The sequence below is a fragment of the Salmo salar genome, chromosome 01 (genome assembly GCF_965601325.2).
Source record: "Salmo salar chromosome 01, fSalSal1, whole genome shotgun sequence".
NCBI lineage: Eukaryota > Metazoa > Chordata > Actinopteri > Salmoniformes > Salmonidae > Salmo > Salmo salar.
Genome location: NC_138291.1, coordinates 82005983 through 82031680, shown reverse-complemented (window position 1 = coordinate 82031680; position 25698 = coordinate 82005983). Strand labels below are relative to the sequence as shown.

Genomic DNA, 25698 nt, shown 5'->3' with positions numbered 1-25698 from the left:
TTATGTTGATGATTTTTTGCAAATCTAAAAATCACTTTTTCACATTCATTCAGCATCACATTTAAGTTTTTGTTGTTGAAATGACATGTAAACAACATTGATTCAGTAGGCTTGTACCTTGTGGGATGGTTCCCTGCTGAGGGTAATTCATCAACATTGAAATGTAAATAACATCTGTGCTAGATACACTGCTAGATTCAAATCAAATGTTATTGGTCGCGTACACATTTGCAGATGTTAATCGCAGCTGCAGCGAAATGCTTATTTTTCTAGCTCCAACAGTGCAGTATACCTAACAATACAAAACACCACAACACTTACAAATCAAAAAAAGAATGACAGTGCAATGGAAAGTATTCAGACCCCTTGACATTTTCCATACTTTGTTACATTACAGCCTTATTCTAAAATGTATTAAATAAAAAAATCCTCAATCTACAAAACAATACCCTTTCCCATAATGACAAAGCAAAAACATTTTTTTTTTTTTTTTTTTTTACATATTTGCAAATGTATTAAAAATAAAACAGAAATACCTTATTTACATAAGTATTCAGACCCTTTGCTATGTCACTCAAAATTGAGCTCAGGTGGATCCTGTTTCCATTGATCATCCTTGAGATGTTTCACCTTTGGTAAATGCAATTGATTGGACATGATTTGGAAAGGCACACATCTGTCTATATAAGGTCCACAGTTGACAGTGCATGTCAGAGAAAAAAACTAAGCCAAAGGAATTGTCCGTAGAGCTCTAAGACAGGATTGTGTCGAAGCACAGATCTGGGGAATGGTACCAGAAAATGTCGGCATTATTGAAGGTTCCCAAGAACAGGGAGGTGACCAAGAACCCGATGGTCACTGACAGAGCTCCAGAGTTCCGTGGAGATGGGAGAACCTTCCAGAAGGACAACCATCTCTGCAGCACTCCAACAATTAGGCCTTTATGATAGTGGCCAGACGGAAGCCACTCCTCAGTAATAAGGCACATGACTACCCGCTTGGAGTTTGCCAAAAGGCACCTAAAGGACTCTCAGACCATGAGAAAACAAGATTCTCTGGTCTGATGAAACCAAGATTTAACTCTTTGGCCTGAATGCCAAGTGTCACGCCTGGAGGAAACCTGACACCATCCCTACGGTGAAGCATGGTGGTGGCAGCATCATGCTGTGGGGATGTTTTTCAGCGGCAGGGACTGGGAGACAAGTCATGATCGAGGGGGAAAAAAATTACGGAGCAAAGTACAGAGATCCTTGATGAAAACCTGCTCAGGGCCTCAGACAGTGGCGAAGGTTAACCTTCTAACAGGACAACAACCCTAAGTACATAGCTAAGACAATGCAGGAGTGGCTTCGGGACAAGTCTCTGAATGTCCTTGAGTGGCCCAGCCAGAGCCCGGACTTGAACCCGACATCTCTGGAGAGACCTAAAAATAGCTGTGCAGCAACTCTCCCCAACCCACCGGACAGAGATTGAGAGGTTCTGCAGAGAATAAATGGGAGAAACTCTCCAAATAGAGGTGTGCCAAGCTTGTAGCGTCATACCCAAGAAGACTCGATGCTGTGATTGCTGCCAAAGGTGCTTCAACAAAGTACTGAGAAAAGGGTCTGAATACTTATGCAAATTGGTTCTTTTTTTGTTGCAAAAATGTCTAAACTTGTTTACGCTTTGTCATTATCTAATCAAATGTTATTAGTCAATGCAGTTAAAAAAAATACAGATAAGAAATAAAAGTAACAACTAATTAAAGAGCAGCAGTAAAATAACAATAGTGAGACTATATAAAGGTACTGGTACTGGTACAGAGTCAATGTGCGGGGGCACCGATTAGTTGAGGGGTATTGTGTGTAGATTGATGAGGGGGAAAACAAATGTAATCAATTTTAGAATAAGGCTGTAAAGTAACAAAATGTGGAAAAAGTCAAGGGGTCTGAATACTTTCCGAATCCAATGTAAGAAATATCAGAATGAGCAATGTCAGAGTCCGGAATATAAATACATAGGATACTCTCAAATGGTGTATCTGTAGACGTTTGTGAGGGTGTTAGGGGTCAAGCAGGGGTCTTCAGAATGAGGTTGAAGAGGTTTTTCTGTCCCTTCTTCACCACACTGTCTGTATGGATGGACCATTTCAGGTTGTCAGTGATGTGCACCCTGAAGAACTTGAAGCTTTTCACACACTACTGCAGCCCAGTAGATGTGAATGGGGGCATGCTATCTCTGCTGTCTCCTTAAATCCATGAACAGCTCCTTTGTTTTGTTGAAGGAGAGGTTATTTTCCTTGCACCAGTCAGCCAGGCCCTCACCTCCACCTTGTAGGCAGTGTCGTCATTGTTGGTAATCATGCCTACAACGGTTTGTGTTTTCATTTTTGCCTTTGAAAAATTTTTGCGATTCTGGTATTGTCACAGCCCTACGATTAAGTTAATTGGCAGTCCATTGCCATTTCAATTAGCTGATTAGTTTGCTAAGCATTAGCAATCCATATTTTACTCTAAGTATCAAAGTAATTACAGCATTGAGAAGGGCTCCCTCTTTAAAAGTAAAGACAATTAAAATCACTTATAACACATGAATGCAAACGCAGAAACTCAAACTGCCCTCTTCAGCTTACTTCACTGTTCACAGACGTTGGTTGAAAAGTGAATGTGAGGTAACGATAATGGGAGAATTAACCCCTCCAGCACTAATGAACCAGTATGTAATGCTGGTTTATTACAAAAGTACACATTCTCTGGTGTGCATTACATCCTATACCTGTGACAACTAATCAGTGACTCTAGGTCTATGAATGCCTGTCTCCCCAGGTGTGCCACAGGCAGCTGATTGGACAGCTTTCCCCGCTTCAGGGCCAATTTGATTTTCTCTTCAAACACCAATGCAGAGATTTCTGGCTTTGGGAGTAGTTCAAGGAAACCTATTGTGCACAGCTCTGACAGAGGTTTTTATTGCAAAAAGAATTGGCTCTGAGATCGTGACTGACTGTTCTGATGTCACAGGTGGATTTGTAATTAAAAGAGACACCAAGCAGCTATGAGGCGGCACTGTGTTCTGAACTGTGACTGATACGGTATGCCTACACAGGAAATTACAAGGCTTTTTGATCGCTTGATACCAGTCCAAATGGAGGGAGCTGTGGTTGCTAGGCAAACTCATCTACAAACAGTCAAGTCCAAAATTATTGGCACCCTTGATAAAGATGAGCAAAAAAGACTGTATAAAATACAAAAACTGAGCTATATTGTATGCCAATTTTTTTTTTATTAGGTTCTGTTGTACTAATACAATTTCTCAGAGAAAGATATGTTTAACAAGTTATTTAAAAATGTTTCTAAAAGACTAGTTAAAATCAATGTCTCCTCTGTTTTTAATACCTCACCTTCCGAGGATAACGGCACTGAGCCTTTTTCTGAAATGTTTTATGAGATTGGAGATGACATTGGGAGGGATCTTGGACCATTTTTCCATACAGAATCTTTTCCACAGAGTTTCAATGGGGTTTAATTCAAGACGACCATTGCAAAATTTAGATTTTATGGTTAATTCATATTTTGATGTGTGGTTGGGGTTGTTGTCTTGCTGGAAGTTCCATTTGTGACCAAGTTTCAGCTTCCTGGCAGAGGCAACCAGGTTTTTGGCTAAAACATCCTGGTACTTGGTCAAGTTTATGATGTGTTGATCTTGACAAGGTCCCCCAGGACCAGCGGAAGCAAAATAGCCCCATATCATCAAAGATTCCTTTACAGTATGTATGGGGTTATTTTCTGCTTAGGCATCCTTATTTTGATACCAAACCCACCACTGGTGTGTGTTGCTAAAGAGCTCTTTTCAGGTCATCTGACCATAGCACCGGTTCTCATCCAAGTGCCAATACCGTTTAGCAAACTGCAGGTGTTTAAATTTGTTGGATGAAATGAAAATAGTGCTCTTTGGAAAGTCAGGTTGCTGGCAAACAAGATGCTGGGAGTTTAAATTCCATGTGAGGTTGAGTCCCAAGTAATCAAAATACAGCAGCATACTGTCCTTTTACGGCAATAACACCGTAAACTTAAAATACAGTTACTTGTTGTACATTTACTGTATTTTCACTGCAATCAGGTTTTGGTAGTGCATCTTAAAATTACAGGAAATTCAGCAGTAAAAATACAGTAACTTACTGTTGTATATTTATCGTATTTCCACTGCAACCAGTGGCCGGTACTGTAACGTTAAATTACATGTGGACTCGCATGTGGCTCAGATAAGCATGTCAAATCCTTAAATGAAAAACCTGCACAAAAGGCATTCACCTTTTCAATTATTTAATACAGTATTCTGGGTCACATGTAAAATACCGATGACAATATTCAAATGAATAAAAAAATGACTATATTCAAGTACAGTAGTTCAGCAGATACTGTCTGTTTTATAAAAACAATACCATGTAGTGCATAAACTAACACCTATCTGGTATTGCTGAGGGGATCCAGACATTGCAAGGATCTGGCAAGCACATTGACATGACTCTGTGGATTCTCAACAACCTGCAGTAGTGCACATTCATCAGACTGATTTCGTGGTCTGACTATTTCACAATTCTTCCCTATGGCAAAGTACTCGATATCTGCATCAACTTATTGGAAGCAGCAAACAATGAAAGTTTTTTTTTTTTACCTATAAAGCTGGAATGCAGCATGTATCTATAATTATTATTTTTTTTTAAAGTCTATACAAATGCAGTACAACCCTACCTGCCACTATTCATGCACACACTCCGGTGCCTTGTGAATAAACCTATACCTTAGAGCCAGCGGACGGTCATACATCTCCCTGACAGAAATCCAACAGCTTATTTTCTCACCAATGTGGGAGGTACATGCAGCCTTTTGTTTATGTTCACAATGATGGCTTCTAACATGTGACTGACTGCCTGTTCCCTGGTGGATGTGCTTTTGTTAAGGAGCAGCGAGAATCATAACACCGCTGTTCCTGGCCTTAACAAGCCCACAATGCCCTGCTGTACAAGAACATTATGAGCTTCAAGGGAGACACTTCACTTACAGTTGAAGTCAGAAGTTTACATACACCTTAGCCAAATACATTTAAAAACTCAGTTTTTCACAATTCCAGACACTTAATATTAGTAAAAAATAAAAAAATGTTTTAGGTCAGTTAGGATCACCACTTTATTTTAAGAATGTGAAATGTCAGAATAATAGCTAAGAGAATGATTTATTTCAGCTTTTATTTCTTTCATCACATTCCCAGTGGGTCAGAAGTTTACATACACTCAATTAGTAGTTGGTAGCATTGCCTTTACATTGTTTAACTTGGGTCAAACGTTTCAGGTAGCCTTCCACAAGCTTCCCACAATAAGTTGGGTGAATTTTGGCCCATTCCTCCCGACAGAGCTGATGTAACTGAGTCAGGTTTGTAGGCCTCTTTGTTCGCATATGCTTTTTCAGCTCTGCCCACAAATTTTCTATAGGATGAGGTCAGGACTTTGTGATGGCCACTCCAATACCTTGACTTTGTGGTCCTTTAGCCATTTTGTACAACTTTGGAAGTATGCTTGGGGTCATTGTCCATTTGGAAGACCAAGCTTTACTTCCTGACTGATTTCTTGAGATGTTGCTCCAATATATCCACATAATATTTTCTTTGTCACGATGCCATCTATTTTGTGAAGTGCACCAGTCCCTCCTGCAGCAAAGCACCCCCCCCCCCCAACATGATGCTGCCACCCTCGTGCTTCACGGTTGGGATGGTGTTCTTCTGCTTGCAAGCCTCCCCCTTTTTTCTCCAAACATAACGATGGTCATTATGGCCAAACAGTTCTATTTTTGTATCATCAGACCAGAGGACATTTCTTCAAAAAGTACAATCTTTGTCCCCATGTGCAGTTGCAAGCCATAGTCTGGCTTTTTTATGGCGGTTTTGGAGCAGTGGCTTCTTCCTTGCTGAGCGGCCTTTCAGGATATGTCGATATAGGACTCGTTTTACTATGGATATAGATACTTTTGTACCCGTTTCCTCCAGCATCTTCACAAGGTCCTTTGTTGTTGTTCTGGGATTGATTTGCACTTTTCGCACCAAAGTATGTTCATCTCTAGGAGACAGAATGCGTCTCCTTCCTGAGCGGTATGACAAAGAGTATGCAAAGAGGCACTGAGTTTGAAGGTAGGCCTTGAAATACATCCACAGGTACACCTCCAATTGACTAAAAATGTCAATTAGCCTATCAGAAGCTTCTAAAGCCATGACATCATTTTCTTGAATTTTCCAAGCTGTTTAAAGGCACAGTCAACTTAGTGTGTGTAAACTTCTGACCCACTGGAATTGTGATACAGTGAATTAAGTGAAATAATCTGTCTGTAAACAATTGTTGGAAAAATTACCTGTGTCATGCACAAAGTAGAAACCTTCCACAACTATAGTTTGTTAACAAGAAATTTGTGGAGTGGTTGAAAAACAAGTTTTAATGACTCCAACCTAAGTGTATGTAAACGTCTGACTTCAACTGCAAGTCTGAGACCAGTACAGTTATAAGTTTGTTGGTAGATCTCCAGGAATGCAAATGCAAAAACAGTGAGAGGTTAAAACTTCAAGCGTGAAATATGCTTTAAAACAATTTTCCAAACACTCAAAAGCACAACAATGGGTGAATCCATCACTGAATACAATCCCTCTGAGTAATTTTGTTAAACAAAGTACAACCATTTGATTTGTTGAAAATATAATCTACTGCGTACAATAAATCAAAAGATATTTCCAACCAACTTGCTTAACTTTGGCAACATAAACTTGGCAGGTTGTTCCAAGCCAAAATCTCTTTAAAAAGTATCAGTGATAGCAAAGCCTGTGATAGTGTTTGCTCGGTCTTCAATCAACTCTTTGAACCGAGATTGGTAACAAGAGATGTTGGCTTGGAACAACCTGCCAAGTTTGAGCATCAAAGTCTGTGATAGTTGCTTGAAGACAGAGTAAAGACTTCCTGAACCAAGATTGATAAGAGAACCAATATTTCATGACATAGTCTAATCAGTAGAACATCAAAAGTGTATTTCTTGATTGAAAGAAAGCGGAGGTTGAAAATAGCAAAAACATACACTTGAGACAAAAGTGACAATGGTTCTCAGAGAACCAAATGCACTCAGATCATAGGCTAACATGTCAAAAGCTGTTGCAGTCGACAAATACAGGAATACCCGCCTGGCTTGCAGACTCAGCAAGTTTAATTTCCGATGAGACACTGAATAAAAACAACAGTAAAAAAAAAGAGGCTGAAACAGTGGGCCTACCATACCTTTGTTTACACCCTGATAGTGCTACATTTAATTGACAGTAAATAGTGGAGGGAGAAAAATAGGACATTTAAAATAAGTATATTATTCTAATAAAATTTGGGCACTTATAATCCAGAGTCCTGTTCCTCAATATGTTGTTTCAGTCAGCACCTGTGGTAAATCATTGGCTCCCACAATTTCCTGTTGTTTGAAACATTAAGCCCAGTTACAGTGAGGGAAAAAAGTATTTGATCCCCTGCTGATTTTGTACGTTTGCCCACTGACAAAGAAATGATCAGTCTATAATTTTAATGGTAGGTTTATTTGAACAGTGAAAGACAGAATAACAACAAAAACATCCAGAAAAACACATGTCAAAAATGTTAGAAATTGAGTTGCATTTTAATGAGGGAAATAAGTATTTGACCCCCTCTCAATCAGAAATATTTCTGGCTTCCAGGTGTCTTTTATACAGGTAACGAGCTGAGATTAGGAGCACACTCTTAAAGGGAGTGCTCCTAATCTCAGTTTGTTACCTGTATAAAAGACATCTGTCCACAGAAGCAATCAATCAGATTCCAAACTCTCCACCATGGCCAAGACCAAAGAGCTCTCCAAGGATGTCAGTGACAAGATTGTAGACCTACACAAGGCTGGAATGGGCTACAAGACCATCGCCAAGCAGCTTGGTGAGAAGGTGACAACAGTTGGTGCAATTATTCGCAAATGGAAGAAACACAAAAGAACTGTAAATCTCCCTCGGCCTGGGGCTCCATGCAAGATATCACCTCGTGGAGTTGCAATGATCATGAGAACGGTGAGGAATCAGCCCAGAACTACACGGGAGGATCTTGGTCAATGATCTCAAGGAAGCTGGGACCATAGTCACCAAGAAAACAATTGGTAACACACTATGCCGTGAAGGACTGAAATCCTGCAGCGCCCGTAAGGTCCCCCTGCTCAATAAAGCACATATACATGCCCGTCTGAAGTTTGCCAATGAACATCTGAACGATTCAGTGGACAACTAGTGAAAGTGTTGTGGTCAGATGAGACCAAAATGGAGCTCTTTGGCATCAACTCAACTTGCCGTGTTTGGAGGAGGAGGAATGCTGCCTATGACCCCCCAAGAACACCATCCCCACCGTCAAACATGGAGGTGGAAACATTATGCTTTGGGGGTGTTTTTCTGCTAAGGGGACAGGACAACTTCACCGCATCATAGGGACGATGGACCGGGCCATGTACCGTCAAATCTTGGGTGAGAACCTCCTTCCCTCAGCCAGGGCATTGAAAATGGGTCTTGGATGGGTATTCCAGCATGACAATGACCCAAAACACACGGCCAAGGCAACAAAGGAGTGGCTCAAGAAGAAGCACATTAAGGTCCTGGAGTGGCCTAGCCAGTCTCCAGACCTTAATCCCATAGAAAATCTGTGGAGGGAGCTGAAGGTTCGAATTGCCAAACGTCAGCCTCGAAACCTTAATGACTTGGAGAAGATCTGCAAAGAGGAGTGGGACAAAATCCCTCCTGAGATGTGTGCAAACCTGGTCTGGTGGCCAACTACAAGAAACGTCTGACCTCTGTGATTGCCAAAAAGGATTTTGCCACCAAGTACTAAGTCATGTTTTGCAGAGGGGTCAAATACTTATTTCCCTCATTAAAATGCAAATCATTTTCTAACATTTTTTACATGTGTTTTTCTGGATTGTTTTGTTGTTATTCTGTCTCTCACTGTTCAAATAAACCTACTATTAAAATTAGACTGATCATTTCTTTGTCAGTGGGCAAACGTACAAAATCAACAGGGGATCAAATACTTTTTTCCCCTCACTGTAAATCTCCATCCTCCACAACAAAGATTTGATGGTAGCCCTAATTATGATGATTGACAGGTAAGCTAACCATCATGTTCAAAAAGGTTTTTAACAGGTGCAGAGCATGTACTAAACAGAAATTAGCTAGTTCCGAGTCTATATCAAAATACTGGTGACTCTACACTTGAAGGGTAGGCTACCTACTACATAACACGTTTGACCCACACATTCATAAGCAGTACATGCTTATGTTAACAGTGGCAAAACAGGCAAATATCCACTTGTGGTTGTTGACTTCTGTTAACATCTCATTATGAATGTGTTATGTAGGTAATACATTACCAAAATGTTTGCCAAACCCTGTGGTCCTCATGTTTCCCTCTGATCAACAGTATAAAAAGAAAGTCGCAAACTAAATATGCTCCCAACAATTTAGAAATACGCTCCCAACAAACCAACGTTTTGTCACGCAGTGCCTTCTGCACGGTTGACCCTGAAGCACCTCTCAACATCTTTAGGTGTGCAAAGCTGTCATCAAGGCAAATGAAGAATGAAGAATCTCAAATATAAAATTAATTTTGATTTGTTTAACACTTTCTTGGTTACTACATGATACCATATATATGTTATTTCAGTTTTAATGTCTTCACTATTATTCTACGATGTAGAAGATAGTAAAAATAAAACCCTGGAATGAGGTGGTGTACCAGTGAAAAGTTTGGACTGTGCCTTCGGAAACTATTCAAACCCTTTGACTTTTTCCACATTTTGTTAGGTTACAGCTTCATTTTAAAATGTATAGATTTTTTTTCCCCCTCTCATTTCTACACATAATACCCCATAAATGACAAAGCAAAAACAGGTTTAGAAGAATTCTATGCTAATTTGTATTACAATAAATGGCAGTGATTACAGCCTTGAGTCTTCTTGGGTATGACGCTACAAGCTTGGCACACCTGTATTTTGAGAGTTTCTCCCATTATTCTCTGCAGATCCTCTCAAGCCCTGTCAGGATGGATGGGGAGTGTTGTTGCACAGCTATTGTCAGGTTTTCCAGAGATGTTCAAGCGGGTTCAAGTTCAGGCTCTGGCTGGGACACTCAAGGACATTCAGAGACTTGTCCAAAGCAACTCCTGCGTTGTCTTGGATGTGTGCCTAGGGTCGTCGTCCTGGTGGAAGGTGAACCTTCACCCCGGTCTGAGGTCCTGAGCGCTCTGGAGCAGGTTTTCATCAAGGATCTCTCTGTTCATCTTTCCCCTCGATCCAGACTAGTCTCCCAGTCCCTGCCGCTGAAAAACATCCCCACAGCATGATGCTGCCACCACCATGCTTCACCGTAGGGATGGTGCCAGGTTTCCTCCAGATGTGACGCTTGGCATTCAGGTCAAAGAGATCAAACTTGGTTTCATCAGACCAGAGAATCTGGTTTCTCATGGTCTGAGAGCCTTTAGGTGCTTTTTGGCAAACTCCAAGCGGCTGTCATGTGCCCTTTACTGAGGAGTGGCTTCCGTCTGGTCACTCTACCATAAAGGCCTGATTGGTGGAGTGCTGCAGAGATGGGAGAACCTTCCAGGAGGACAACCATCTCCACGGAACTCTGAAGCTCTGTCAGAGTGACCATCGGGTTCTCGTCACCTCCCTAACAGAAAGGCCCTTCTCCCCGATTGCTCAGTTTGGCTGGGCGGCCAGCTCTAGGAAGAGTCGTGGTGGTTCCAAACGTCTTACATTTAACAACGATGGAGGCCACAGTTCACTTAAGGACCTTTAACGCTGCAGAAATGTTTTGGTACCCTTCCCCAGATCTGTGCCGACACAATCCTGTCTCAGAGCTCAGCGGACAATTCCATTGACCTCATGGCTTTTTGCTCTGGCATGCATTGTGGGACCTTATAAACAGTTGTGTGCCTTACCAAATCATGTCCAATCGATTGAATTTACCACAGGTGGACTACAATCAAGTAGTAGAAACAGCTCAAGGATGATCAGTGGAAACAGGATGCACCTGAGCTTAATTTCAAGTCTCATAGCAAAGGGACTGAATACTTATGTAAATAAGGTATGTTTAATACATTTGCAAAAAATTCTAAAAACCTCTTTTTGCTTTTTTCATTATGGGTATTATGTGTAGATTGCTGAGAATTTCTCTTCAATTGAATCAATTTTAGAATAATGCTGTAACGTAACAAAATGAGGAAAAGGTCAATGGGTCTGAATAGTTTCCAAAGACACTATGTAAAAAAAAATATTATATATATATTTTATTTTTTTACCCCTTCCCATCGGTAGTTACAGTCTTGTCACGTCGCTGCAACTCCCCTATGGACTCGGGTGAGGCAAAAGTCGAGTGCCCTGCCAAGCCACACTGGTTCTTGACACACTGCTCGCTTAACCAGGAAGCCAGCTGCACCAACGTGTCAGAGGAAACACCGTCCAGGTGGCGACCAAAGTCAGCTTGCAGGCACCAAGCCTGCTACAAGGAGTCGCTAGAGCGCGATGGGACAAGGAAATCCCGACCGGCCAAACCCTACCCTAACTCGGACACTGGGCCAATTGTGCGCCACCTCATGGGTCTCCCGGTCACGGCCGGCTGTGACACAGCCCGGGGCCTGTAGAGACGTCTCAAGCACTGTGATGCAGTGCCTTAGACCACTGTGCTACTCGGGAGGTCCTTCGAAACATGTTTGACTACAACAATTTCAAACCTTGCTTATGCTTGTATGCAATCACGTTTGTCTCTTACAGTATAGTATGTGTGGGAATATTGGGAACAGATTTCTTAAATAAATTTTAAAAATCACTTGGAGTTGATTTCCTGTTGCTTCTACAGTCATTTTTAATATCAAAGTGGGATTCACAAAATCTCTAAGAACCAAATCACATGTCTGTCAGAGACCGGTCGAGTGGCGAGTGAGATGAGCACCCTCAAACTAAAGAGTCACTCGCCCGCCCCCTGGTCATTCTCGAGCATGCTGAACTTCCTCATAATGTTGCGAGTAGGGGAATGTATCTCACTCATAATATCAGAGAACCGGGGTTACGCAAGTAACCTTTAGTTCTTTCAATTATTTGTTTTGATATCTCACAGCGGGAATTGGCCAATTCCTGTATCACACATGCTCTCTGAAGCCAGGTAGTCTCAACGCATCAACCCTCAGAGGCCCCAACAGAGTACAGTATGTACCAAAGAATGCGCAGTGACGTCTAGACGGTAGAATGTTAGCGCAATGTTAGATGGAGAAGCTAATCGTTCAACAATGTGAACATAGCCAGCGTTTGCGTCGTGGGTTAGTAGCCTAGCTAGTTAGCACAATATTAGCCAAAGAAAGTTAGCCCTATGTTGGTCTTGGGACGGACAAAAGTCTGGCTCCCGACTGATAAGTAGTGAAGCTAGGACGGTCGGTCTAGTCAACGTGGCATGCTAGTAAGTTGACCTAAACAAGAGAGTGAGCTAGTTATTCTACCATTCCAGGTAGAAAAGACAGTCGCTAGGATAGCTAGCCAGGTTATCTTAACCTTGCAGCTAAGCTAAAAAAGCCTTAGTAGATAGCCGTGTGACGCTAGCTACCACAGGAGACAAAAGGGAAGAAAACGCTAATTCTAAGCCAAAGCAAAAACGTTCCTTTCGGTAAAGTCACCCAACAAGACGTAAGCTGAAAAACCTGCGCTCGGTGGCATAACCTTGTGGCACACCTGTGAACAGTTGAACCAGAAAACAAATCAAGTCGTGCTGAGGAGAGCTGAGAATGACCAGAGTGCAGGCGAGTGGCTCTTTAGTATAAGGGGAGGGGCTCACCTCATTCGCCACTCGACTGGTCTGTCTCTGACAGACATGTGTGATTGGTTCTTCGAGCATCTTACAGATTCTGTGAATCGCACTGAGATGTCGAAACGAATAATTGAAACAGAACTTCTACGCTATAACTCTCCAGCCAACATGTCCACATTGGCACGATGTGGGGTAAATGCGGGCTAAAACATTGGCTCCACATAGGCTGCCCACATTGAGCAAAGGCGCAATGGCCCATCGGCTCCACATTGGCCCCAAAGGTATTGGCCGAATGTTGACAGCCCATATCTGGTGAGGGAAGCCCTCACTTTGCCTGAAATAAGCCCATCTTCTCCCAGCAAACATACCCACATTGGCACGATGTGGGCCCAATGCGGGTTAAAACATTGGACTCATGTAGGCTGCCCACATTGGGCCGATGCACCCTTGCTCAGCGGCTCCACATTGGTGGCCCCAAGGGCAGCTCTCACGTCACCTGAAATAAGCCTACTCCTTTGGATCGGCTGCCCGTTACAATTGTATCAAAGACAAAGTTGTTGCTATCTAGTGATCTGCAGTTTGTGAACGATTTGTTTGTTTTGAACAACTGCTTTTACTGACTTGAGAGTCATGATTCTTTTTTTCTGAGTGACTCATTAATTTTAGTATTTTGTTTGACCTGCTGGCAGCAATGAATTCTACCACAGAATTAATATGTGCACCTCCGGTGACATGCTCCAACCAACCACTGTCAGTCATACACTGTATATGCGCTCAGGCAAAATGGATCATGCTGTAGGCAGCATAGAGAAGAAAAAAAACATGTTTAGAACTGATAATTGATCGCATGGAGCAAGAATGAATGCAATTCATTGATTACTGAATGTTATGGACACAGCTTTGCAGAACCAAAACATACACAGCCTCTGCTCAACAAACTCAAATTCCAGAACAAATCATTTGGGGTGCTGCAGTTCTCAAACGATATTGTGCTTCACCCTCATGGCAGTCAATCGATGCATTCCGCCAAGAGTCGTTCACAATCTAGTCCAGTTGTGGCCACAACTAGACGTTGTTTCAAATTTAGGCTACCAAGAATTCATCTTATTTGTATGCCCATAAATCAACAAACGGTCATGATTTAAAACACGCTTTTACAAGCCTCAGTCCCAGATGACAGCTCCAACAAGCCTGTTATAGTGAACGACAAGTGAATGAGAGGTTTGTAGAATCAAGACTATTTTGAGTTTTTAGTTCATTGTTTGCCTATAGGCGATCCTACGTGCTCTGGGCAATACTGACTCAAATGAACAAAATAAGTTGAAAGCTGTGTTATTTTGACTGAACGAGTCAGTAAAAACAGCTGAACTTCCCATCACTATTGCTATCATACGTACAATAGAAAAACCTTCCTAATACTGAGTTGCACCCCCTTTCGCCTTCAGAACAGCCTCAACTCTTCAGGGCATGGACTCTACAAGGTGTCAAAAGCGTTCCACTGGGATGCAGCCCATGTTGACTCCAATGCTTCCCACAGTTGCATCAAGTTGACAAAGTCCTTTGGGTAGTGGTTCATTGTTGATACACATGGGAAACTGTTGAGTGTGAAAAACCCAGCATTGAAGTTCTTGACACACTCAAACCGGTGCGCCTGGCACCTACTACCATACCCCATTCAAAGGCACTTACATTTATTTTGTTTTGCCCATTCACCCTCTGAATGGCACACATATACATATATTGAAAATCATTCTTTAACCTCTCTCCTCCCCTTTTTTACACTGATTGAATTGGATTTAACAGGTGACATCATTAAGGGCTCATAGCTTTCACCTGGGCTGCATTCCAAACACTTAACAGACAAACCCTCTCCCCTCAGGTTAAGTGGACACTTCTGACGAGTTTACACTTGCAGGGCAAGGGAGGAGGAATTAATTTTAAAATGGACAGGCCTTATCTGGAAATTCGTCACTAGACGATTGTGTTTTCAGCCACCTGTAGCTTGTGGGTGCTTTATATCTGCTACAGTCAATGACTGCATGTCTACTTATATTAACTATATAATTATTCATATACACCTACTGTATGATAGCTAGTGGACTTTTCTTAGCAGTCATCACAAATTGAATTATGGGACATTTCAGGCCCTGAAGTAAACATAATTGTACACTCAACTCGAGGGCTGAGGGGCTTATGTCGCAAACTTCCCTTGCTTGGCTAATAATTTGGACCAACGACATATGGCCGCGGGGATTCCCATAAGGAGAGGGTAAATGGCTGAGGATGTGTCTTTTATGACTTTGAAACGCAGCCCTTGTCAGTCTATGGAAAGAGCAGGTGTTCCTAATGGTTTTGTACACGGTGTATATGTTTTACCAGAAACTTTGTCACATGCACTTATCTAAAGTATTTTTTTACAGACTATCATTGGGTGTACAAAGTAAGTTGACATCAGAACAGTTACACTGGAACGACACTCGGTAACAGTTACACAAATAACTTGTGAACTATAAAGTTCTACCCACAATGGGTAGAATATTTGCTGGGTCCTCTCATACGTCGTTTAATTATCCAAACACGACATGACATTTATTAGCACTTATACTGTCACATGCCCTTCAAAGCCACACACTGTAAAATGTGAATTCCATCGGACTCAGGAGTGAGCCACCAGCAAAAACGTAAACAATGTAGCAAATACGTACCCATGCCTATCAAACCTCCACCATCTATAGGCTACAAGATCTGGCAACTGTCGATTCAACAGAACGTATCAAAAATCCTAATAGGCTACAATATTTACGCATTGCCCTTTTGTCAAACATCAGCAAGGGATAATTGCCGGAATGCACGAGTCCGTTCATCCGCCGTGTGCATCGATTCTGCCTTGGTTATCTATTTGACGACACCGGGATATTAAAGCATAGGCTACTCACCCAGAAGATAGTGGCATATACAATGACGGTAAACTTCAGAAAAACGTAGGAGAACCTCTCGCAATATCTAACATCATTGGACATGTTTGATCCTGAACGATTTACTTCCTGTTTCTCGTCCCCCACACTTTGAACTCTGTGCCTCGTGCTGTCTGACCAGTTATTTGGCTGAATAGATAGACGCCCCAATTAGGACACTGCTAGGAATGAATGGAGCACTTCTGCCACTGTGGCTTCTGATTTTGGTAGGCTTGCTTACTTCATAAGTAAAACATTTTGTGTTTCCTGGTCGTTCCTCTATTTCAGTAAGGCAATCAATTCAGTTTTATTTTGGTTTCACTGTTGGAAGAAATTCAATGCATAAATCAAATGCACATATCCAGGCATAATGAGTTATAGCCTACGTATTTATTTGGACAGTGAAGCTAAAACTTTACATTTATCTCCATACTCCAGCATTTTGGATTTGAGAAAATGTTTTATATGAGGCGACAGTACAGAATGTCACCTTTTTTTTTATTTGAGTGTGTTTTCATACATGTTTTACCATTTACAAATGAAAGCATCCACATATTAAAGCAAGGTACATTCAAAAAGCAATCGTAGGCTACACCATGAACAAATATGTAGATTTTCTGACATTACAGACCAAACATATTTACTGGTAATATTGTTTTTATTAATTTATATGGACATGTAGGGTACACTTTATACAACACCTGGTTTTGATATAGGCCTATACCAATGTTATTCTTGCTCCCTTGTTTTCTTGTTTACCCCATATTTTGAGGACTATACAATCATTGATGTGATTATTTGTAAGATTGTCAAAAGGGTACTCTCAAATGTGGTAGGGTAGGCCATGTCAAATGTAGCAACATTAGATTCTATTATGAATTTTGAAACCAAAACATAAAACTTCATGCACAAAGGTATTGCATTTTTTTTCAATATTATGTCAGCAGAGTTACCTTTCAGAGACAAAAAATGAATTTCACAACGTGGCTAAACAATATCTAACTAATTTTGATTGATTTTAGCCCAGGTACTCTGAAAGATGTCTTTACTGAACCAATGGAACATTTCAACAATTCTAACCGTCTGTTTTGCCTGTCTGCAGATTCATTACAAATATATTTTGATTAATTTGGCTTGCTGGTATTTGTCTCAGGTGGGGAGAGTACCTGGATGGTACCCAGACAGTGGATTTAATATTGTTGATTTTAGACAGTAAGTTGAAAGAAGCTTTCATTAAACCTTTTCTTGCCACATACTGTATGATGTTGTTTTCTTGTGGTAGGCCACTTGAAATAGAATGGCACATATCTGGTATGTTGAGCCTGAATCATTGGGGAGTGGTTGCCAGTGTGTTGGACTCTGAACCTCTCTACATCTCTCTCACTCACCGTGTGTTTCGATGATATGCATGCTATTCAATGAGATATTCCATTGACATCTGGTTAACTCTGACTGCATCATCACCCTAAAGCTGCACCACATCCTTTTTGTATTCAATATCTTAATGAGTAAAAAAAATATAGCTGTATTGTAGACATTGCTCTGCATGCCGATATCATGTTCAGCTTTTGAAAACAACCGGGCCATAGTACTAATCCTCAGACTTTTATATTCCAATATTAATCAATGCTACACTAATGCAATACATCACTAAGTGTCCAATTTGCAATGGACAAGTTGGTACCTCAAGAAATTGACCAAGTGGCATCAATAGTGCAATATTAGCCCATGGGTGTGTTGATATTTGGTCACATGGCCTCATTGTAGTTAAACCTCTTGACCCCTTGACCCCTATCAGCTATATGGAGCCATTTGCCTGAAAGAGCCCTGATGCAATTTCTCCATCCTCTATATAAAACACTTAAGCAATAAGGCCCGAGGAAGTGTGGTATATGACCAATATAAATGATTAACTGGGTCATTTGAGCCCTGAATACTGATTGGCTGACAGCCGTGGTATACTGTATCAGACCATACACCATGGGTATGACAAAACATGTATTTTTACTGCTCCAATTACATTGGTAGCCACTTTATGATAGCAATAAGGCACCTCGGGGGGGTTTGTGGTATATTGCCAACTTACCACGGCTAAGGGCAATTCTTATGCATGACGCAACTCCCTTAGCCGTGGTATATTGGCCATATACCACACCCCCTCGGGCCTTATTGATTAACTAACTCACTAACTCATATCCAGGGTTGTCACAGGAAGGATAAGAAGATCATCAAGGATGTCAGCCACCTGAGCCATGGCCTGTTCACCCACCTAGAAAGCGGAGACAGTACAGGTGCATCAAAGATGGGACCATAAGACTGAGAAACAACTTCCATCTCCAGCCCATCAGACTGTTAAACAATCATCATTACACTGCCCTGGTCACTTTTAATAATGTTTGCATACTGTTTCACCCACTTTATATGTATATTCTGTATTCTAGTCATGGCTCATCCTATATAATACAGAATTGTTTAAAAATAAAAAAATAAAATTTTATCGCTAGGTATTGCAGCACTGTTGGAGATAGCAACACAAGCATTTCACTGCACCTGTGACATCATCTGCAAATCTATGTAGAGACCAATAAACTTTGATTTGTAAATGTAATCTGTTAGTTACTAGTTGCCTATCCAAAATTGTAATAAGTAAGGAAACTTTGGATTACCCAAACTCAGTAAGGTAACCTGATTAATTTCACTTACTTTTGGATGACTATCCCCTTAAGAGGCATTATTTGTATTTATTTAACCTCTATTTAACTAGACAAGTCAGTTAAGAACAAATTCTTATTTACAATGATGGCCTACCCTGGCCAAACGATGCTGGGCCAATTGTGTGCTGCGCTATGGGACACTCAATCACGGCCGGTTGTGATACAGCCTGCAATTGAACTGGGGTCTGTAGTGACACCTCAAGCACTCTTAGACCGCTGAACCACTCGGGACCCCAGAAGAAGACACAAAGGAGTGTGGTCCGACTCACTCTGGTGGAACAAACTTAAACTTGTGCCTTTTTTTAAAGGTGCATTGAATGTCATTGAGAAAACAGAAAGGTGTCATTAATGTGTTTTTTTTTTTTTCAGCAAACATCCTTTCTGAATTTAAAGTAATCCAAGAATGAATCATCTAGTTTTTCTAAACTATTAGTAATCTGTTTACAATGTTTTTTTCTGGTAATGTAGTAGATTAGTTACCGTTTTTTGTAATCATGTAATCTGTTCCAAACCTGCTCCTTTTTGTGTGCCTGCTTTGCTTCATTGTGTTCTGCAGGTTTCTGGAAGTCTGCTCCATGTGGCTATGTTTGCTATTTGTTATTGACACCACTTATAAAATCAGATGTTATTGTTGAAAGTGCGCACCTGTACTTTCACAGCTGTTATATCATCCTGAACTCTCAAACCCTACACTTCAGTAGGCTCTTGCGCACATTCCAAAACCGTAGCTCTCCAACCACTGCTGGCAGCTCAGTTTTACGCACGCGCCACTGGCAAGGCTCCAGAGGTTGGATGGAGCCCACTTCAGCAGGGGCTACCGTTACTAAGAAGATAGCTGGAGAGGGTCCTCTGATTTAACAAAATCTTAATGTTTCTGAAATGGATAGTTTTTGTTCAAGGAGAGGACAATGTGCTCGAGGATGACATCTGAACTAATTATTAATTGTCCAATGCTGTTTCCAAAATTATTTTGTGGAATTTGAGGTAGAGATGGATACAACTTCGAAGCCGCTCAACCTCTCAACGACCATATATTTTCAGGATTATGGAAACGAGACGACCATCAATCGTTTTGAACAGCCGGATTGGCAAGTGGCACTGTGGGCAATTGCTTATTCACTGATAGTGATTGTGTCTGTCACAGGAAATGTCACTGTAATTTGGATAATTTTGGCGCACAAAAGAATGAGGACAGTGACTAACTATTTTATAGTAAATCTTGCATTCTCGGACGTTTCGATGGCTACTTTTAACACTGTCTTCAATTTTGTTTATGCGATACACAACGACTGGTACTTCGGGTTGGGATACTGTAGGTTTCAGAACTTCTATCCCATCACAGCCATGTTTTCAAGCATTTATTCTATGGCAGCTATAGCGGTTGACAGGTAAGAACATACAACGAGCCTTCTTCCTATTATGTGATATAGCCTGCATACTCTAGTCTGTAGAGAACACACAATTGTTCAGGGACATCAAAAGTAAAAATGTCCACTCAAACCATGGGGAATTTATTTAAATTAGGCACATTCCAAAGACATAATCATATCAACCTCTACAATGGCTGCATCAGTCAGATACATGTGTAATGACGCTACTTGTCATTGAAGTAGACAATAATCCAGTAATCATCACATACAAATTAGCGTATTATATTTCTGAGTTATATTCAAATGTATTTTTAAATATAGCTTACTGGGCACTGTAGATCCTAAGGGTGCAATACATTGTAATTCTTATTATTGAATTTGCTTACAACATATTTTCCCATGTATCCCTTCAAAAGGTTTTATTAGTCCTGTCTGGGTGTGTGACACTGTGAAGTCTGTCTGTCTTTGTGCGGGTAAAGAGCGCGCTAGCCTTCCTAAATCCACCTATTCTGTTGATCTAAGGGCAATTCATATATTATTCTGTATATCCCTATGGAGCTATAGAACAGAGCCCTTAAACAGTAGGCTATCTGTAAAGCTGAAGCGTTACGGGTTCCGCGATAGTAATGTAAAGGTAATTTATGATTGAGCCAACATATGCAGCGTTTACAGTGAATGCAGTCTCCGCTAAAGCGGGAGCATTGCCTTTTCAATTTCATTCACGCTGTAAAACTGAACTTCTGCGATGCTGATTTAATAGTCCTAGTTACATTCCCATTTTATCTCAACCTTTCTACATCTCTCTCTCACCGTGTGTGTTTCGATGATATGCATGCTATTCAATGAGATATTCCATTAACAGCTGGATAACTCTGACTGCATCATCACCCTGAAAGCTGCACCACATCATTTTGTATTCAATTCGATAGATCTTAATGAGTTTTAAACAATCCACTGTATTGTAGACATTGCTGTTTTCAAAGCTCTGATGAACAAAAGTTACTCATATTACAGAATGATTATTGGCAAAGTGCGCTACCATTCACTTGTCATGACCGTGTGAGGTTTTCAGAACATTTCAGTCTTCAGCACTCTAAGCAGCCTATGACATGTACTGTTATACATCTCTGTCTGTATCTGATTTTTGCTTGTTTCTCTTCCACAGATACATGGCCATAATTTACCCTTTGAAACCAAGGCTGTCCTCCACATCCACCAAGATTGTGATTGGTCTCATCTGGGCGGTGGCATTCTCCCTGGCTTTCCCCCAGTGCTACTACTCTGTCACCCAGCATTATCCACCACGGACCATCTGCATGGTCAACTGGCCTGATGACTATGGTGGGAAACACCATCTCACGTGAGACACCCACAATACCTTTTCCAGTAATGTGTGTCTGTCTAGACGTTGTTGCTATAATGCCAACATAGATCAAAGTGTCTTCTTTTTTTCATGGTTAGAAATGGATGTTATGTCATGTTCGAAGCCCAAGTGCACATTATCAAATAATTCTGTCTGGAATACTTGAGACTGAACAATATCCTACTGTCTCACAGATACCAGATAGCTATGATCATACTGATCTACCTGCTCCCCCTGCTGGTGATGTTGATCACCTACAGCCTTATTGGCCAGACACTGTGGGGCAGTGAGATACCAGGGGAGGCCTCAGATCACTACCAGAATCAGATCCAGGCCAAACGCAAGGTCAGCTATGTCATATTGATGAAAAGCCTTGACTGAACAGTTTATAAGAACCTGCTTTTTTATGTGTATCTCTATTTACTGAAAGCATTGTGTCCAGTATTCCACCAGTATGGCCATTGCAAATACATACCAAAAACAAACTCTTCATATGCTTGAGCTGCACTAAAGCAAGCGCTTAGACCCAGGTCTGGTGCATATAGTTGCCATGGCATCAGATGCTTGGCTGTCTCAGTGAGTTGTGATGTTTTGTGCTCCATGTAGGTGGTGAAGATGATGATAGTGGTGGTGATGACCTTTGCCCTGTGCTGGCTGCCCTACCACATCTACTTCATCCTGGGCAGCTTCAACAAGGAAATCTACATGCAGACGTACATCCAGCAGGTATACCTGGCCATCTTCTGGCTGGCCATGAGCTCCACCATATACAACCCCATCATCTACTGCTGCCTCAACCAAAGGTAAAGCCAGAGGGACATCACTAAACTCATATTGTGGCAGTTGCATGATATTATTGATTCAACAACCTACAATCCACCTTTTTAGGTTGAATTTTATTAATGAAGCAATAAAGCAATAGTTAATTTAGGAATGTTTATCAACTTTAGCTGGCTAACTTGGTGAACCAGCTGATATTCCCTTTGGCATCTCTTTTTCTAGATTCCGCTCGGGGTTCCGTCATGCTTTCAGCTGGTTGCCCTTCATAAAGGTGTCGGAGGAGGACAAGATGGAATTGCAGCACACACAGACCTTCAGGATGACACGCAGCTATCGCACTGAGAACACCAAGGGCAATGTGGTTCGCCACAACTCCACCCAACATGATGACCACACCACAGTCAAGCTCATGAAATGCTAAGGACACGAGGACATGCTCATGCTCATGATGACAGTTGCTAGGAGAGGTCAAGTGAAACAAATCATGTTATGATTGTGTACAGTCACTCAGTCACACCAAATACCTCACAGATGACTGTTAATCCAGGAGGAGAATGGGTTCCAGGAGAATGGGAAGGAGATCTCCCATGGCATTAGCACCAGGCCTTATATGTTGCTGTGTTTAAGTAGTGATTTTATTTGTGTTTTAGCATAATATTGGTATATGTTGTGTGTTACCTGGCTTTGTAGACCAGATTGTGAAACATGCAAGTGAACCCACTTGTAAATATTTGCTGAAATATAAAGTAACTGATAAGAGACTGATAAATTAACACACTTTATTAATAGTACACAAATTCTATTACACAAATGAATAATGGGGTAACATCTGCCACAATATAATTTGAGGAATGGACTGTGATATTTAAACTATACAGATTATTTTTCATCACACCTCTGAAATATGTAACCACTGTAGTCCTAGATGGTATTGGGGAAATGAAAGTTCTCCAGTAGAATATATTGCAATCTTTTCTACAGCAATAGAACTGTTACCAAAATCCATACACAACAGAACTTGACTTGTAAGAGGCAACCTTTTAATAGTTTTGTGGCAAGGGGATTGAAAGAGTTACAGTACCATTCAAAAGTTGACACACCTCATTCAAGGGTTTTCCTTTATTTTTACTATTTTCTCCATTGTAGAATAATAGTGAAGACATCAAAACTATGAAATAACACACATGGAATCATGTAGTAACCAAAAAAGTGGTAAAAGATATATTTGAGATTCTTCAAAGTAGCCACCCTTTGCCTTGATGACAGCTTTGAACGCTCTTGGCATTCTCTCAACCCTAGAATGAGTAGGTGTGTCCACACTTTTCACTGGTACTGTATATGGGATAGCTGTAGTGTCCCATAGAGCCCATGTTTGCAGCTATGGTGTAAAATGTTGAAAATAATCTTTAGCAAGTGTTTGTCAGTGCAAGATGGTACAATTAAAATAGTATTGGAGTACAGTAGCCGTGTACATTATTCAATGGTTCTCTGAAATCAGAAAAAAGACTATCAACACATTGTTTAGAACACAAACAGTCAAAAACAAAGCATGTGAATTTAAAAAGGATAATGTAATATGTGGTAACTGTTGCCTTTGTTAAATATCACAGTGTGTATTGAATTTTTGTTCTGTGCCCTAGACTACTCTTTTTTTTTCATGTGACTTGTGATGTGGTCAAAAAATGTAATTGTCAAAGTTATATCTCACAAAATTTTTTGCTACCTATGGTGTCACATGATGTTGGTCATGCTTATTGTAATATTGTTGTATTTTGTAAAGTTGATATTGATATAGTGTAGCATAGAAAAGTCACTCCTGAGGAATTGATACATTTAAAGTATTGTAAAATGTTACGCTGTGCATTATTGTAATGTGCTGGCTACTTTGGAAATGAATTACGGCTATGTTGATAACAGTGTAGACAACTCAGGTCGGATGACTTTCCACCTCAAGATAATGCCAGTGTATTTCATAAATTACTTTATGAGGGCAAGTTCCTGTTAAAGTTATTTCTTCATAAAACATTGTGTTCATGTGCAGAATGTTATTTTAACATCACCATAACTGAAATGAAAAACATATGTAGCTTTGCATGACTGTGCAGACATATAGTATTGTAGGTGAAATGATTTCACAAAATAACTTACAATCTTGTTGCTGATATAGCATCTTTGTCCAGGGGCTTAACTGTTTGATTTATACTGTATTATTAATGTACTATACTATCACTGGAACATTTCATGAACAAAACCTCAGAATGGAAGTGGACCTTTATTTACAATAGGTCTTTATCTGATGACTAACAGCTTTATATTTGGTTGCACATCAAAATAAATGTAATTGAATCCCAATGCATCCTTTTGACCAGTTTTGTGCATCTCTGATTGTACAAAATAATTGTATTCTAGATTTCTGACACTAAATAAGGTAAGCATTTATTATATAACCTTATAGCTATTTTCTTTCTTACAGTAAGGTTTGAACATTCAACTGCAGTATACAAACATATGCTCACACACATCTTGCTCCATTCATTCTGTTATGTCTTCTTTTGTACATTGTGCACTGCTGGAATTCAAGTCATTATCTTATTCACAAAAGCCAGTTTTATTGATACCGTTGCTTTAGATATCTGATTTTCAGCAGGATCTGATTGAATCTGGCCCTTAACATGACTCAACCTAAGAGGTTTCACAACGACTGCCAAAGCAATGCATTGAGGAAGCATCCTACAGCGTGGCTGCATTTACTTTGAATGAGCTTGTGAGCAGCCTGCCCTTGAGCAATGAAAACATACTCAAAGGTCAAGGAACAATGGTTCATTCATAACAACCCTAGAAATTCTATCAAGCAAATACAAAAAAGGTTGACATTTGATATCTTTGAAACACTTAAAGAAGAATGCCAAGTTAAAAATTAAAACCACATTTCACAAGATAACTTCTTAACCTTGCAATGATTCTCTCTTACAACTCATTATGTCAAAACATCCACCCAATACAAAAATGAAATAAATAACATTTACATTTATATACCTGAGCAAGGTATACAACATTCAAAGCAGAAATATTTCCTATTATACATATACCCAAATGCCTAAAGCAGTGTTATAACATCAGAAATAAGATGAAATCAAACAAAGAGCCCTGTTCCTTGCATACGGAATAGCAGATCAACACAAAGACCAAATAGCTGGTAATAGCAGGTGAAGAAGTGAAATTGTTTAAAGCATGTACATGTTCTGTCATTGGTGCCCTTGAGATCTGCCCACCACAGGCGAACAATGGGTGGTTTCTGAAGCAGAGTGGTTAAGTGGAAAATACTGTAAGTGTCATTGCTAGAGTGGTATGCTACTATAAGGAGAGAAAGAAGAGGAGGAGGAAGAGGAGTGGAGAGGGGGGTAAGCCAAACAGACTCAGCTCTTCTGCTCCTCCTGCTCACGCATGCGACAGCCCACAGCGGTGATGAGGGCTGCACCCTTGCCGCTCCCGTCCTCAGAGAGAAGGAAGTTGACGTTGCACTTAGGGGCCAACTCTTTCACTGTCTGGTGCATGATCCCTGAGAAGCTGTGAAGGGATAGAAAAAGACATGGATAGTCTCACTTACACACTTGACTTTGTTCATGCTATTGTTACACTGAAAATGTAAATCAATGAAGCCATTCAGATGT

The 25698-nt window shown here is 40.6% G+C and overlaps 3 protein-coding genes across 3 annotated transcripts in view; 1 reads left to right on the top strand and 2 right to left on the bottom strand.

The window, feature by feature from the left end:
* The window catches only part of tspan15 (tetraspanin 15), a 45794-nt gene extending 29749 nt beyond the window's left edge, over positions 1-16045 (bottom strand). The window contains exon 1 of the mRNA XM_014213536.3: positions 15783-16045. Coding sequence (XP_014069011.1) covers positions 15783-15866 — 84 coding nt within the window. The 5' untranslated portion in view covers positions 15867-16045. The remainder of the gene's footprint in view (positions 1-15782) is intronic.
* Positions 16046-19247: 3202 nt separating this feature from the next.
* On the top strand, positions 19248-24379 carry tacr2 (tachykinin receptor 2). Its single transcript, XM_014213591.3, has 5 exons — positions 19248-19902; positions 21050-21244; positions 21442-21592; positions 21854-22050; positions 22250-24379. The coding sequence occupies exons 1-5, from the start codon at positions 19505-19507 to the stop codon at positions 22446-22448; spliced, it is 1140 nt and encodes a 379-aa protein (XP_014069066.2). The 5' UTR covers positions 19248-19504; the 3' UTR covers positions 22449-24379.
* Positions 22793-25698, bottom strand: part of hk1 (hexokinase 1) — a 43160-nt gene continuing 40254 nt past the window's right edge. Inside the window, exon 18 of the mRNA XM_014213546.3 lies at positions 22793-25594. Within this exon, the coding sequence (XP_014069021.1) occupies positions 25444-25594 (151 nt within the window). The 3' untranslated portion in view covers positions 22793-25443. The remainder of the gene's footprint in view (positions 25595-25698) is intronic.

What these genes read in the sequence shown, in the direction of transcription:
- tacr2 (XM_014213591.3), top strand. Translation starts at nt 19,505, where the DNA reads ATGGATACAACTTCGAAGCCGCTCAACCTCTCAACGACCATATATTTT. An exon ending in GGTGGGAAACACCATCTCAC is followed by an intron (nt 21,245 to 21,441) that starts GTGAGACACCCA and finishes ACTGTCTCACAG; the next exon opens with ATACCAGATAGCTATGATCA. An exon ending in TACTGCTGCCTCAACCAAAG is followed by an intron (nt 22,051 to 22,249) that starts GTAAAGCCAGAG and finishes CTCTTTTTCTAG; the next exon opens with ATTCCGCTCGGGGTTCCGTC.